Raw genomic sequence first — 16,042 nt, forward strand, 5'->3', positions numbered from 1 at the left:
ATTAGTCTTCAGTTAGCCTATCATTTTGAATGTATTTAATTAAGGAAAGCTCTATCGATCAGACATTCAGACCTGCGTTCAATGATTAGAGCGCGCAAGTCAATCGGTGGAGGTTGCATCCATACGATCGTTGGAACCGCGATCTCATATGGTAGTTCATTAACACGACAATCATTCCTCTCGATCTCATATGCTAGCTACATTCCTATTTAAGCACCACCATTGTCGCAATCATTCCTCACCTCCAAATCCACTCTCGATCGCCACAATATCTAGCAAGCTAGCTAGCTCCGAGAGAACCTCAATCATCTCTCCCTATTTCTGGGACTCTTTCGAGCAGAAAGATGGCAGCTGGGATGCGCTTCCTGCAGCTGTTCGCCGCAGTTCTCGCGTTCTGCTTGGCGCCGGTCAATTCCAACTGGATCCCGGCCACCGCCACCTTCTACGGCGGCGCCGACGGCTCCGACACAATGGGTAAGCTCGCTAATCTAGCGTTAATTCCGGCTTGCTCCGGCACCATGAATTTCCCCAATATTACTTGTATGCATGCATAGCAATGCGTGTGTGCGTGTCTGAATGTGTTTGCATGTGCAATATCCAGGTGGCGCGTGTGGGTACGAGAACCTGTACGTTGCGGGGTACGGGATTAACAACGTGGCGCTGAGCACGGCGCTGTTCAATGACGGTGCATCGTGCGGGCAGTGCTACGTCATCATCTGCGATACCAGCAAGTCTGATATGTGCAAGCCCGGCACATCCATCACCGTGTCTGCCACCAACTTCTGTCCTCCCAACTGGGATCTCCCCAGTGACAACGGCGGGTGGTGCAACCCTCCACGCCACCACTTCGACATGTCGCAGCCCGCCTGGGAGAACATCGGCATCTACCGTGCCGGCATCATCCCCGTCTTCTACCAGCAGGTCAAGTGCTGGAGGCAAGGCGGCGTGCGGTTCACCATCAACGGCTTCAACTACTTCGAGCTGGTGCTCGTGGCCAACATTGGCGGGAGCGGGTCGATCAAGAGCATGTCGGTGAAAGGGACCAACACCGCGTGGATCCCCATGTCCAGGAACTGGGGCGCCAACTGGCACTGCCTCTCGGGGCTAGTTGGGCAGGCGCTCAGCTTCGCCATCACCTCCACCGGCGGCCAGTACCTCGTCTTCGAGGACGTCGTGCCGGCCTGGTGGCAGTTCGGGCAAACCTTCTCCACCTGGCGCCAGTTCGACTACTAGAACAAACATTACTAGTATTATCAACTCATTTCCCAACATATATGCACACTACTAGTATTGTCGACGAGGTGTCGCTGTAAATGTAATTTCCTCTTCTATACAGATGATTGTTTCTTTGATTCGTCTTGATTAACTGTTCAGTCTCAGTCGAGTGGCAATACACTAAGGAGTGAAGACTAAACTGTAAAAATATGCAACTCCACGTGTTCAAGGATTCACCACGGGAAAATGCTTCTTTATGTGTCGTAGTGTTTGTCAAGTGTTTTCCAGCGGGATATCGACAAATAGAGTCTGCGGCGAGTGATTTCTGAAATGAGCAATTTTAACATGCTCCCACTTACCTCCTCTTTTCACATGAGAGGTAAGAAGGTAAGAGTTAATCAAACCCACTACAATGCAATCTACGGCTTAGATCTATTTGATACTCTTATCTCTCATGTGAAAAGGGGAGGTAAGAAGGAGCATGTTAAAAAACCTCTTTGAAAATACACTTGGCAAAAATCTAAGCAACTGCATAGAATTCAGAGATAGTATTATGGAGGAAGAATAGACAGGAACCTGTAACATCCTTGGCCGCATGAGATTTGGTTTGTAGACCAAAACAAGGGAGCTTTTGGCACTCTCTATCTTGGGGTTCAGAATGAGGCTCTGCTTTTAAAGCATGCACATAAATTCTATAACAAACATGATATTCCTTGGGTGCATCTGATATGGAATTCCTACTATCATGATAGAGTGCCACATGCTATTTCTTTGTGTGGCTCCTTTTGGTGCAAAGATATTGCAAGCCTTTTTTGACAAGTTTAGGGCCATTTTTTGGGTAGAAGTCAACCAAGGGGACTCTATCCTTTTTTGTACTTTCGCATCAGAGGATTAAGAGATTGTTCTCTTATGCAACAGACATGTTGGTTTCAACCAAGGAGGTTTTAGACAGTGATGATTTTATACAATCCTTCAATTTAGCTGCAATTATGTAGTCGAGAGTGAAGAGATGAGATCCTTCAAAACCCCAAGACATTTCTTTAGAAGCTCTATGTTTTTTTTTAACTGGTAAGCTGGATGTTTGGTTGATCTCCAAGGCAGATGTGCCTTATAAGGCAAAGATTTATCATGAGATGGGTTTCTTATCTCCCACCTTAAAGGTAAGTTGTATTAGTTTGTAGTCCCGTTTTTCCTTTTATTGCACCTTTAGCCCTGTACATATTATACTTTATGTTGTGATGGAATAGAATTGAAAGGTTCTGACGGTTTTGCCCTACAGTTCACAATCAAAAAGAAAATTACAGCACTAGGTAAACTCAAGGTTTATGGCAAAGACGCGTCTTTGCCTAGTGTGCAAGAAAAAACATTCAGCAAAGACGCATCTTTGCCTAGTATCCAGAAAAAAACATTCAGCAAAGATTTTTTGTCCATTTCCCCCTTTTTCAATTTACTTTTTTCTTATACTTTCTTCATTTTATGTCTGTCGTTTATTCTTTTGTTTATTTCCTTTTTGTATATTCATTATGTTTCTTTCCATTTATTTATTTTCATTCTTCTATTTTATTTTAATTTCTTAACTATTATGTAATCGAAGTTGCTCCAAGCAAGCATTGTACTACAATATCAGCAAATACCCACATTCAAACAAAATAGATGGCATCACATCATGCAATATTTCAATAATACATTACTTTTGTATCAAGCGGTCAAATCAAAATCCTCTTTCTCCATTGCATTCCCCGCGAAGAGATGTTTGCCACTAGATGACACACAGGAACATGCCTACAAATACTTCTGGAAAACAACTTTTTTTTCAATGAGAAACAAGTTTCTCATATAAACATGGTTCTCGAGGACAAAATTAGATCACACCTAATCAGTTTGGCTAAAATGTAGTTTCACATACAAACATGTTTTTGTAGCATTTTTTAATGCACCCAATTATGAGAACAAAAGTAAAGAACCTAAATGGACACCTTCCGGTAAAAGGCAACTTGTCGTGATGGAAAGCAAGTAATAGTTGTTAGAGTAGTCATTATGGTATACGACTTCTAGTCCAAGTCAGTTTTGTACCCCTACCCCAAGTCGGTTTGTACCCTCTTATATACTCTTGTATGCCGCACCAAATCATCAATAAGCAACAGTTTTATTCAGCTTTCATGGTATCAGATACCGGTTCCAGGGTTTAGGGTATGGCTCCGCCAACGCCACCGCCGCCGCCGCCGCCCGGCTACTTCGAGCGCCGGGCCGCACTCATCGCCAAGGCTGCCAACGCCGCGACCGCTTCTCTCTCGGCCCTCACCATAGCTCCACAAAACTACCCTGCACCCATCCTCGCCGCACCGATATCTCTTGCTGACACAATCTCCGACGTCAGCCCCTACATCCCCATAGTTCTTGATCTCGCCGCCCACAACTACTACCATTGGAGACATCTCTTCGATCTCCACCTCGGCCGCTGCAACCTGCGCTCGCATGTCGCCGCCAACTGTCTTCCCCGCCCCGACGATCCGTAATGGTTGAAAGACGATCGCCAGTGGTTCTACACCCGCATCACCACCGAGATCTTCAACATGCTCGATCACGACGGCGCCACCGCTGCCAACATCTGGCACTCCCTCCGTCAGCTCTTCCAAAGCAACACCGACGCTCGGAAAAACGCTCTCCACACCGAGCTTCGCAATATGGTGCAAGGAGACGCCCCGGTGAACCTGTTCTGCCAGCGCGTTAAGACCATTGGCGATGAGCTCCGCGAACTCGGCGATACAGTTAGCGACTCACAGCTAATCAATATCGTCGTCGTCGGCCTCACCGAAGACTTTGACAAGCAAGCCTCGTTCATACCGATGATACGGCCCCCTCCTACCTTCGCTGAAGTACGTTCCTTGCTACAACTCGCGGCGGAAACACAAACTCGCAAGGACTCTCGCCCCAAGGTCTTTCATGCTGCGGCTCGTCCTCCTCTGTCGTCTACACCAGCGCCGCCTTCCAGGCCGGCTCCTGCCGCCGGGCCGTCCGCATCGTCATCTGTTGAACCGCCCCCAGGCTGGCGTCCTAGTCCGAACTACCGCGGCAAAAACCCTATCTACAGGCCGCCGCCGACTCGTTCGGTTCCGCCTACGACATCACCAGCACCGAGTCCTGCACCACCCACCAGTGCTCCATCTGCGGTTGCATGGCGGCCTCCTCATGATCCTTGGACGGGGCTTGTTCAAGCATGGCCCATGCCCTGGTCCGCTCCGTCCACCCTCGGTGCTCCGCCGGCATACTCAGGTGCCTGGCAACCCGGCCTTCGGCCGCCTACTGGTGCTCCCGGGGTTCTCAACCCCCGACAGCCGGCCAATGCCTATCACGCCGCCCCGACGTATGCTCCTTATGGTCATTACAGCACCGACGGCGGCGCCTACTACACACCTCAGCCGGCCCTGCTCCCGACGCCACCCCCACCACAGCCGGCCAATGCCTACTACACTCCCCAGCCGGCCCTACTGCCTTCACCATCGTATCCGCCGGCACTGCTTCCGACGCCACCCTCACCTGCGACGCCGAGCTGGGATCAAGCTGCCTTTCTCCAGGCCATGAATAACTTTGCTGCACAAGGAAACTCGGGTACGGATTGGATCTTTGATTCAGGGGCCTCTAGTCATATGTCTGCATCTAGTAATTGGTTATCTTCTTGCACTAAATCTCCTTTCCCTTCCATTATCCTTGGAGATGGATCATCTATTCCTATATATTGTGTTGGTCAGGCTCAACTTCCCTCTTCCACCAAACCTCTTTTACTTCGCGATGTTCTAGTTGCACCCGCCCTCATTAAAAATCTTATCTCTGTTCGCCAATTTACTTGCGACAATCTAGTTTCGGATGAATTTGACCCTTTTGGTCTATCTGTGAAGGATTACCTGACCAAGGCCGAGATCGCTCGCTTCAATAGCTCCGGTGATCTTTATTCTCTTAATGGAGTTCCTGCCGCCACCCCTCCAACATCCATGCTGGCCTCCGTCGATCTCTGGCATCGTCGCTTGGGCCATCCCAACCCCGCCGTCTTAGCTTCTATGCTTAGTGAATTTACCATACCATGTAATAGGGACTCTCATAATTCTGTGTTTTGCGAGTCTTGTCAATTAGGCAAACATGTGCGTCTTCCCTTTAGTTCCTCTAGTTCTTGTAGCACTTATCCCTTTGAATTAATACATTGTGATTTATGGACCTCTCCCATTGCAAGTGTTTCGGGTTTTAAATACTACCTTGTTATCCTAGATGATTTCACCCACTTTGTCTGGACTTTTCCTCTACGCAACAAATCCGAGGTCCATTCTCTTTTCCTTAATTTTCAACGCTATGTGTCTGTTCACTTCTTCCTCCCAATTCGCTTTATCCAATGTGACAATGGTCGCGAGTTTGATAACATTAAAAATCGTACTTTCTTCTTACAACATGGCATCCTGCTTAGGTTCTCATGTCCCTACACCTCCCCTCAAAATGGTAAAGCAGAACGCTCTCTTCGCACCCTCAATGATATAGTTCGCACTCTCCTCATTCAATCATCCATGCCTCCCAAGTTTTGGGCTGAAGCCCTACACATGGCCACCTTCCTTCTAAATATTCGACCTTCTAAAACTAAACCCAACACTACTCCCTATTATTCCCTCTTTCTTTCCCACCCCGACTACTCCGCGGTTCGTGTTTTCGGCTGTCTCTGTTTTCCCAATGCCTACGCCACTTCTGCAAATAAATTGTCACCACGCTCTATCCCATGTGCTTTTCTCGGCTTCTCTGACGAGCACAAAGGCTATCGCTGTCTCGACCTTCACACCAGACACGTTCATGTCTCTCGTCATGTCACGTTTGCTGAGCACATTTTTCCTTTCTCACAACGCACTACTACACCATCCAACACCCCTAGCTCCGCAAACACCCCCTCTCCCCGTCCTTTCCAACTATATACTCCCCTACCTGCCGAACACACCTTATCACCACCACCATTAAGACCCACCATAGCCAATCCCAACCATACACTCACCCCACCCGAGACGTCCCCAACACCCCCGACCCCTGCTCCCTCCCCAACACCCCCGGCCCCTCCTCCCACTCCACCACCCAGCCCTGCTCCCACTCCACCACCCAGCCCTACTCCTTCGTCCGACTCTTCCGCTGCGCCGGACTCACCAGTACCCACCTTACCCCCTCGTGCTATTCCTACAGCAGCCCCGATTAATGATCATCGCATGCGTACTAGGGCCAAATCAGGATTTCATCAACCCCAAGACCGCCTAAACCTTCATACCTCCGTATCTCTCACTTCTCTTCCAAAGAATTACAAAACTGCTCTACTTGATCCCAATTGGGCCGCTGCCATGCAAGAAGAATATAATGCTTTACTTCAAAACAACACCTGGCAACTTGTTCCTCGTCCTCCCAATACAAATATTGTTTCTGGCAAATGGATTTTTCGCCAAAAGTTCCACTCCGATGGGAGCCTCTCACGATATAAAGCCAGGTGGGTTTGTCGTGGCTTTTCTCAGCAACAAGGAATTGATTACGAAGAAACCTTCTCTCCTGTTGTTAAATCTAGCACCATTCGCACCGTTCTTAGTGTTGCTGTCTCCTCTTCATGGCCCATTCACCAACTTGATGTGAAAAATGCTTTCCTCCATGGTTCCCTTCAAGAAACTGTCTACTGCCAGCAACCTCTGGGTTTTGAAAATCCATCCTTTCCAACTCATGTATGTCTTCTTCAGAAATCTCTCTACGGTCTTAAACAGGCCCCACGAGCTTGGTTTCAACGCTTCTCCTCCTTCATTCAAACAATAGGCTTCACTCCATCTCTCTCCGACACCTCTCTTTTTGTGTATCATCAAACTTCTGACACTGCCTATTTACTTCTCTATGTAGATGATATCATTCTTACCGCCTCCTCTCAAAAGTTCTTAGATCATATTGTCTCTCTTCTTAGATCTGAATTTTCTATGACTGACCTAGGACTCCTTCATCATTTCTTAGGCATTGCTGTTGTTCGAGATTCCTCCATCCTTTTTCTTTCCCAACGCCAGTATATTCTTGATCTTCTTAATCGTGCTGGTATGCTTGACTGTCAATCATCTCGCACTCCTGTCGATACTAGTTTTAAACTTTCGGCTACCGGTGAACCCTTTTCCGATCCTACTCTCTATCGTAGCCTAACAGGTGCTCTCCAATATCTCACCATTACTCGTCCTGAAATCTCTTTTGCTGTTCAACAAGCATGTCTCTATATGCATGATCCCCGGGTTCCTCACTATAATCATGTTAAACGCATTCTTCGGTATTTAAAAGGAACTCTCAATCATGGTCTCCACCTCAATAATTCTTCTCCAAACTCGCTTACCGCATACTCTGATGCAGACTGGGCTGGTTGTCCTGACACTCGAAGGTCCACTTCCGGTTTTTGTGTTTTTCTTGGTAACAATTTGATTTCTTGGTCTTCGAAAAGACAGGTTACAGTCTCACGTTCGTCGGCCGAGGCTGAGTATCGCGCTGTGGCACATGTCGTTGCAGATACAATCTGGATTCGGCAGTTACTCTCCGAGCTACACAGGCCTATTGAGCAGGCCACTATTGTCTACTGTGACAACATATCAGCAGTCTACATGACCAGCAATCTAGTTCAACACCGACGCACAAAGCATATTGAGATTGATATTCATTTTGTTCGTGAAAAGGTTGCTCTTGGTCAGGTTCGGGTGCTTCATGTTCCCTCTACGGCTCAGTTTGCTGACACTTTCACCAAGGCACTGCCTACTAAGCCGTTTCAAGATATCTGTTTCAGTCTCAACGTCGTCGAGCCTGCCGTTGATACTGCGGGGGGATGTTAGAGTAGTCATTATGGTATACGACTTCTAGTCCAAGTCAGTTTTGTACCCCTACCCCAAGTCGGTTTGTACCCTCTTATATACTCTTGTATGCCGCACCAAATCATCAATAAGCAACAGTTTTATTCAGCTTTCAATAGTATAAACCTACTTCCATCAGGTTGCCTGTTATGAATTGCATCTGCGTAAATGAATTTTCAAGCCTATAATTGTTTGCATTGTTCTCAAGAATGCTTTTTGCACTGTTTGACTAAACAATGATGTTCGTTGGGTATCCGGTTCTTTTTTTTTTACCTTGATTTGCCGCTGATTTTGATTAGTAGCACGGTTGCATGTTCACAAAGGGACCATGAATTATAATATGAGAGAAATGCATGCGCTCCATGTACTAAAAAGGATCACGAGCGTCCCTGGAAGAACCAAATAAACATTGTACAAAAATTAAAGTTAAAACGTAAATATAAAAGATGGTTGTATGTTGCTCAATCGGTCTCCAAACTTTATTTTTATGTAAAAAGGACCCGGCTAGTATAAAAGTTCATCAGTTTTAAAAAACACCCAAACATAATAAAAATTACATCAAAGTCCATGGACCACAGAATGTTCACAATCGCTGGTAGAACGTGCCATCGACGCGTCGCTATTATCGCTCCCCTAATGGAGACGGGCTGGCCTTGCTGATGGCCAACGGCCTGGAACTGCAGTTGCCGACGTTGAACCCTTTTTGAAGTGTGTGACACCGGATCTCGCCATCACGCATGCATGACGAGAAACCCTGCCATCCAAAGAAGACAACAGAAATATACATTGGAACTTCGTCGACTCCATCTAGATGGGCGGACTCGAAGAGGATCAGAGCCCAGAAGACCACCGTGATCCGCCCGAGGCCAAGTCAACGTGATTCTTGTATGGCAAGGCCAACCATGGCCTAGATCATGCTTGCCGTACTACTTCCATCAATGGAAGGTTGGCTCCGCATTGTCAAGCAACTTCATGTATCTTAACCAAAATACCCATGAAGTTATTATGATAATTTCCATGGGAAAAATACTCCTAACTTGCCAGCTGGTCCTTGTGCGAGTGGTTTCACTATATTCTTGTGCCGCACATATGTATTTTGTGACATTTTCCTCCATGTGTGTAATGTTTGACGAAGGGACATGCCTGTGCAACCGCTTCCTCAAACATGTCACCCTGGTTCCTTCAAGAGGACTCCGGCTAGTAACAACGGAGGAGTCCATGGCTGGCAGGACAGGTATATTAAGATGAAGGGATGATGGGCACCTACGCACACCCTTATATAAATCCGCCTGCTCAAAAGGAAAGGCATACTGAACATCTCACAAAGACTTAGACTTGATCATTAGTAGATCCAATGGGGGTACTCCACCCAGACCATCGACATAGAATGTTGGAAATATGAGCAATTTACCGAATGATTTTATTAACAGAAATACTAGATAAAGCACGACTAGTATAGCAGTGATAAAACAAGTCATGCGATTTGACAAAGAGAAGGTAAACAACATCTTCATATATGAACTGTAACTAAACACATCTAGAGCAGACAGTATAGCAAGTTGCATATATGAAACAGAGTCTAACATATCTAGGGCAAACACTAGAACAAGGAATTGTAGCAGGGCCTCTAATAGAAAGAGGAAGAACGCGTAGGGGACAGCAGCAGCAGAAGCGCTGGACTTGGGGTCGGTGTCCTCGACAACCATGCCGTCCAGGAGGTTGTCGACGTCGGGGAAGAAGTCGTCGTCGGGGAAGTAGTCGTCGGAGTCCGGGGCGTCCGTGACGAAGAAGTCAGTAGTCGCGCGAAGCGCTCCCCAAAAACCTTATCACCCTTCTCCCATACAACACTCAAAGAGGTGCAGTTCCGGAGGCCTACTGTCCCGACCTGCGATGCACGCCGCAAGCCGGGATAGGGAAGAACGTAGCAGCAGCGCAGTGCTCAGGAACTTGTGGCGATAGGAAGAAGAGGTTTTGGTGTGTCTCTCTGAGAGAAGCGACCTTCCTTTTATAGGCGCAAGAGAAGGAGGCGAGAGGCTGTGCCGGGGGAGACGAAACGAACAGGCGGCAGGCGAAAAGGTGCGCCATTCGTATTCAATCTCCACCGGCTCATTCCCGTAACCCGCGGCGTATCGTGGCGTGGCGTGGCATGGCGTGCCGAGGCGGGCGGCGGAGGAGGAGCGCGCGTGGATGTCCCTCTTGTTCTCATCCTCATACATGTGGAGAAAGAGCCTCCCTTATAAAAAGATCCAACTCACTCTAAACTAGCAATGTGGGACTAAACTTTAGTTCCACCTCTTGCCTTTCACGAATGGGTTGCGTGGGCCTCTAGGATTTATTAGGAATTTCTGAAACTGCTAGTGGGCTAGGCCCAAAATAGATAAAATTCCAGCAATCCCCCACCAGATCCCAGAGGCACACAAAATTTGCCTTTGGTTCCAAAACACTGTTTTATATACCGGTACTACAGTGGAGACTGTTAAGTTGAACTTTCACCTAGAACTCTATGCTACACTAGCAAGCAACTTGGATAGTGGACTGGGCCTTTAACTGCAAGTTTTCTGCGAATCTAGCTTCACATAAAGCCTTGACCGATACATGGCTACCGTGGGTCTTCCCCGCGGGTGGAGCTTATGCGTCATACTCCGAGACCTTTCATGAGTTTAGTAGAGAGAACCCTACTCTCATAGATTGCGACGTTTAACAATCAGACTCATATAGGTGTGTTCTTCAAAAGATGTTCTGCAGGACGACATCTCTGCTTCAATGAGCCACTTAGAACACATTAAGATATACATCAACCTGCAATGCAGATTAGGAGAGTATTGCATCTTCATGGAGTGGTATTAATAGTAAGGATATTCTCCTCTCAGTTGACCAACAGCTTGTCTTCCACATCTAATTCACGGGATCTCCGATCACATAGACTAGGTTACCACTGTGAAGAACTCATATTGTGGGTCTCATACCCATCTCCCTCGATGCATTATCTATCACATTACATGATAGACCCTTAGTGAAAGGATCTACCAGATTTTTAGACGTTTGGATATACTCCAATGCAATAACTCCGGAGTTTCTCATTTTCCTGACAGACTTTAACCTTCTCTGAATGTGTCTTGATGACTTCATGTTATCCTCTGAGTTGCTCACTTTCGTGATTACAGTTTGATTGTCGCAGTTCATAAGGATTCCCGGTACAGGTTTCTCAACAACCGGCAAGTCATTCAAGAGCCGACGAAGCCAATCTGCTTCGACCGTAGCTGTATCTAGTGCTGTGAGTTCTGCTTCCATTGTTGACCTCGTTAAGATGGTCTGCTTGCAAGACTTTCAAGAAACAGCGCCACCTCCATGAGTGAATACATAACCGCTCGTGGCCTTTATCTCATCAGCATCTGAGATCCAGCTTGAGTCACTATACCCTTCAAGCACCTTTGGGTGCCCAGTGTACATTGGTAGAAAACAGGGCTTTGGTTCGGGTCTGGCCAGCCCATTAGTCCCGATTCAGTCACGAACCGGGACCCATGGGGGAATTCGTCCCGGTTCGTGAGCCCAGGGGGGCGGCCGGGGCCTCGTGGGCATTGGTCCCGGTTCGTATGGACCCATTTGTCCCGGTTCTAGGCACGAACCGGGACCAATGGTCCTCGCTCCTAGCCCACAACCATTGGTCCCGGTTCGTGGCTCGAACCGGGACAGAAGGCTGGGCTTTAGTCCCGGTTTCTACCACGAACCGGGACAAATGAGTTGCCTATATATACCCCATCGCCACAACAGAGCACTCCACAGTGCTCTGTTTTTTCTGGACGGCGAGGGGAGGGAATTTGGGTGCTCTAGCTCACCTCCTATGCACATGAGGTGTTCGATGAAATGTCCGAGCCACACTAGTTAATCTTTCTCCTCTCGAAACTCGACCTCCGAGCTCCATTTTCCCCGAGATTTCTCTAGGTTTAGCGGTCCGTCACGTCCCGTCCCCGTCTTCACCGCCGTCGATCGCCCGCGCCGATCTCGTCGCTGGCACCACCGTGGTGAGCCTCTTGTTCTTATCTTCTTTTTGAAAGAAAAAAATTCTTACTTCAGATAGATACTTGTCTAATTTTCTTACTTTTATTATTCCTTATTATTATATAGTGCGATGGTTTTGGTATCCGCCCCCGTCGGCCCTCATCCTGTCTATGATTCGGATGTGGTATATATTATATTTTTATAACTATTTGGTTCATTTATTGTTTATGAAAATTATGCCGACCAACGTGACATAGATTTTATTTATCTAGGAGGTGGTTGAATCGGAAATTCCAACCGACCCTATTGTCGAGAGGTTAAATTTAGTTGAAGAAGAAAACAATTACTTGAAGGAAAAAATAAAAAAATTGAGGAGGAGAAGATGATATTCGAGTTGCATGTTGCGGATGTCGTCGATGATCACAAGATCAAGATGGATCCAATGCGGTTGAAGATTAGAAAGATTAGAAAATATGACATTCATACCGAGGCTTGGTATCATTATGCCGTTGGATCAATTGTTACCTTGGTTGTGATTATGATTGCATTTGTTGTTGCATTGAAAGGTTTTACATAGTTTCAATGTATGGTTTAATTAGATGCTCCGGAGAGCTATATGTTGTTCAATTTGAACTATGTATGTACTTTGGTTTTAATGTGATGATGAACTACTATTGATTTGGTCACTTATCTATCTGTGAACCTGTAATGGTTTTTGACACACATAATTATATATAATGCACACAGATGAACCGGCAATGGATGTACGGTGACAGACACACATAATTATGTTTCTCGAAGTGGCTGAGGCTAACCCTCTCAACTTTTTAGCACATGCTATGTGGGTGAAATGATGATACCATGCCAACTTTGAATGGTGCATTTTGAACACACAAAAAGTCTGGAGTTCAAATAAGTTTAAAAAAATGAAATCCCTTTGTAACCGATGAGTTTCCGTATGAAACCCTGATACTTCGAAAGAGATTGTCCATTTTATACAAGAAGTGCATCTAGTTTTTCCCGTAACCCTCTCAACTTGTTAGCACATGCTATGTGGGTGAAATGATGATACCATGCCAACTTTAAACCTTTTCAGAGTTCATTTGAAATGCTTTTGAATTTCAGGGTCTTATAGCTCAAAAAAATCAGTAAATGCATGAAAAATAACAAATGAAGTCAGAAAGGGTTGAAAATTGATGATGTGGCTTTGAATGGTGCATTTTGAACACACAAAAAGTCTGGAGTTCAAATAAGTTAAAAAATGAAATCCCTTTGTAACCGATGAGTTTCCGTATGAAACCCTGATACTTCGAAAGAGATTGTCCATTTTGTACACGTAGTGCATCTAGTTTTTCCCGTAACCCTCTCAACTTGTTAGCACATGCTATGTGGGTGAAATGATGATACCATGCCAACTTTCAACCTTTCCAGAGTTCATTTGAAATGCTTTTGAATTTCAGGGTCTTATAGCTCAAAAAATCAGTAAATGCATGAAAAATAACAAATGAAGTCAGAAAGGGGTGAAAATTTATGATGTAGCTTTGAATGGTGCATTTTGAACACACAAAAAAGTCTGGAGTTCAAATAAGTTTAAAAAAATGAAATCCCTTTGTAAGAGATGAGTTTCCGTACGAAACCCTGATACTTCGAAAGAGATTGTCCATTTTGTACACGAAGTGCATCTAGTTTTTCCCGTAACCCTCTCAACTTGTTAGCACATGCTATGTGGGTGAAATGATGATACCATGCCAACTTTCAACCTTTTTAGAGTTCATTTGAAATGCTTTTGAATTTCAGGGTCTTATAGCTCAAAAAATCAGTAAATGCATGAAAAATAACAAATGAAGTCAGAAAGGGTTGAAAATTGATGATGTGGCTTTAAATGGTGCATTTTGAACACACAAAAAGTCTGGAGTTCAAACAAGTTTAAAAACTGAAATCCCTTTGTAACAGATGAGTTTCCGTATGAAACCGTGATCAACTAAAAAGCCACATCGTTTAGCTCAAAAATAATCAATTAAAATATTCTGTTATGATCAACTAAAATAAAACTATAATATTCTTTAATAGCAAATAGAAAATTATATAAGCATTTATAAACCTCTAATAGCAAAAGGAATCAACTAAAAAGCTTTTATAAACCTCTAGTATTTTTTAAACTAAAATTATATAAAATTCATGCCACTGAAATTGTCAAGTATTTTCTGTTCAAAACAGGAAAAGCAGAAAGAAACAAAATAAAAATAAATAAGTAGAAACAAAATAAAATAAAATAAAATTTAATAAAATAAATAAGTAAAAACAAAATAAATAAAATAAATAAACTTTAATCAAATAAATAAGTAGAAACAAAATAAACTTTATAAAAGTAAAATAAATAAACTTTAATAAAATAAATAAAAATAGCAACAGTAAGTTTTTTGTTGTAAGTAGAAACAAAATAACATAAATAAAGCAACAAAAAAAGTGCCACCTACTGGGCCACCACGGCGTGAATACGACTAGAAACCCAACCATGGGCCAGGATTCAGGCCCGCAGGAGGCCCAGTAGGCCCACAAGCACATCGTGACAAATTAGGCCCGAAAGCCTGCAGTTGAGAGGAGCTCGAGAGGGTTGGCGCAGCAGCGCTTATAAACCACTCTCGAGCTCTCTCAACTAGCGAGGTGGGACTAAACTTTTGGCCGCGACGCGGGCAGCACATGGCCTTTGGTCCCGGTTGGTGCCACCAACCGGACTAAAGTGGTGCATTGGTACCGGTTCGCAGCACCAACCGGGACCAATGCCCCCCCTTTAGTCCTGGTTAGTGCCACCAACCGGGACCAAAGGCCTCTGCTTCCCGCCCTTTGGGCTGCTGAAAAGAGACCTTTAGTCCCGGTTGGTGCCACCAACCGGGACTAAAGGGGGGCATTGGTCCCGGTTGGTGCCACGAACCGGGACCAAAGCTTTGGGTATATAAGTAGCACTTAGGAATTTTGCAGAGTTCATCACCAGTTGCCCCCGACGACGCCGAGCACATCGACGCCGCCAGGCTGCCCCGACGCTGTCCGTCGTCGCCGTCGCCATCGCCCCCGCCCCTGCCCCGGCCCGCCCCCGCCATCGCCGTCGCCCGCGCCCCTGCCTCGGCCCGCCGTCGCCTGCGCCCTTGCCCCGGCCCGCCCCCGCCGTCGCCCGCGCGCCCCTGCCCCGGCCCGCCCCCGCCGTCGCCGTCGCTCTCGTCGCCATCGCCGTCACCCGCACCCCTGCCCCGGCCCGCCCCCATCGTCATCGTCGCCCCTGCCCCGAGCCGGCGGCCCTGCAAATAAAAGTTAGATTTTTAGATTATATGTCTTGTTTATTTCAGCTTTTTTGTTCATATATATGTGTTGGGGAACGTAGTAATTTCAAAAAAATCCTACGCACACACAAGATCATGGTGATGCATAGCAACGAGAGGGGAGACTGTTGTCCACGTACCCTCGTAGACCGATAGCGGAAGCGTTAACACAACGCGGTTGATGTAGTCGTACGTCTTCACGATCCGACCGATCAAGTACCGAACGTACGGCACCTCCGAGTTCAGCACACGTTCAGCTCGATGACGTCCCTCGAACTCCGATCCAGCCGAGTGTTGAGGGAGAGTTTCGCCAGCACTACGGCGTGGTGACGATGATGATGTTCTACCGACGCAGGTCTTCGCCTAAGCACCGCTACGATATTATCGAGGTGTAATCTGGTGGAGGGGGGCACCGCACACGGCTAAGAGATCAATAGATCAATTGTTGTATCTATGGGGTGCCCCACTGCCCCCGTATATAAAGGAGCAAGGGGGAGGCCGGCCGGCCCTTGTTGGCGCGCCAGGAGGAGGAGTCCTCCTCCTAGTAGGAGTAGGACTCCCCTCTTTCCTACTCCTACTAGGAGGGGGAAAGGAAGGGGGAGAGGGAGAAGGAAAGGGGGGCGCCGCCCCCCCTCTCCTAGT

At 46.4% G+C, this 16,042-nt stretch overlaps 1 protein-coding gene across 1 annotated transcript; it reads left to right on the forward strand.

The window, feature by feature from the left end:
• Window positions 1-257: 257 nt before the first annotated feature.
• On the forward strand, window positions 258-1,354 carry LOC109779066 (expansin-A19-like). The gene is made up of 2 exons (XM_020337666.2): window positions 258-474; window positions 602-1,354. Exons 1-2 carry the CDS (start codon window positions 345-347, stop codon window positions 1,231-1,233), a joined length of 762 nt encoding a protein of 253 aa, XP_020193255.1. The 5' UTR covers window positions 258-344; the 3' UTR covers window positions 1,234-1,354.
• The last annotated feature ends 14,688 nt before the right edge of the window (window positions 1,355-16,042 follow it).

Source organism: Aegilops tauschii, chromosome 4 (assembly GCF_002575655.3).
Source record: "Aegilops tauschii subsp. strangulata cultivar AL8/78 chromosome 4, Aet v6.0, whole genome shotgun sequence".
NCBI lineage: Eukaryota > Viridiplantae > Streptophyta > Magnoliopsida > Poales > Poaceae > Aegilops > Aegilops tauschii.

Bases quoted from the DNA above. Each gene is read 5' to 3' on its own strand.
- LOC109779066 (XM_020337666.2), top strand. From the start codon at position 345: ATGGCAGCTGGGATGCGCTTCCTGCAGCTGTTCGCCGCAGTTCTCGCG. The intron at 475-601 runs GTAAGCTCGCTA...TGCAATATCCAG, and splicing joins CGACGGCTCCGACACAATGG to GTGGCGCGTGTGGGTACGAG.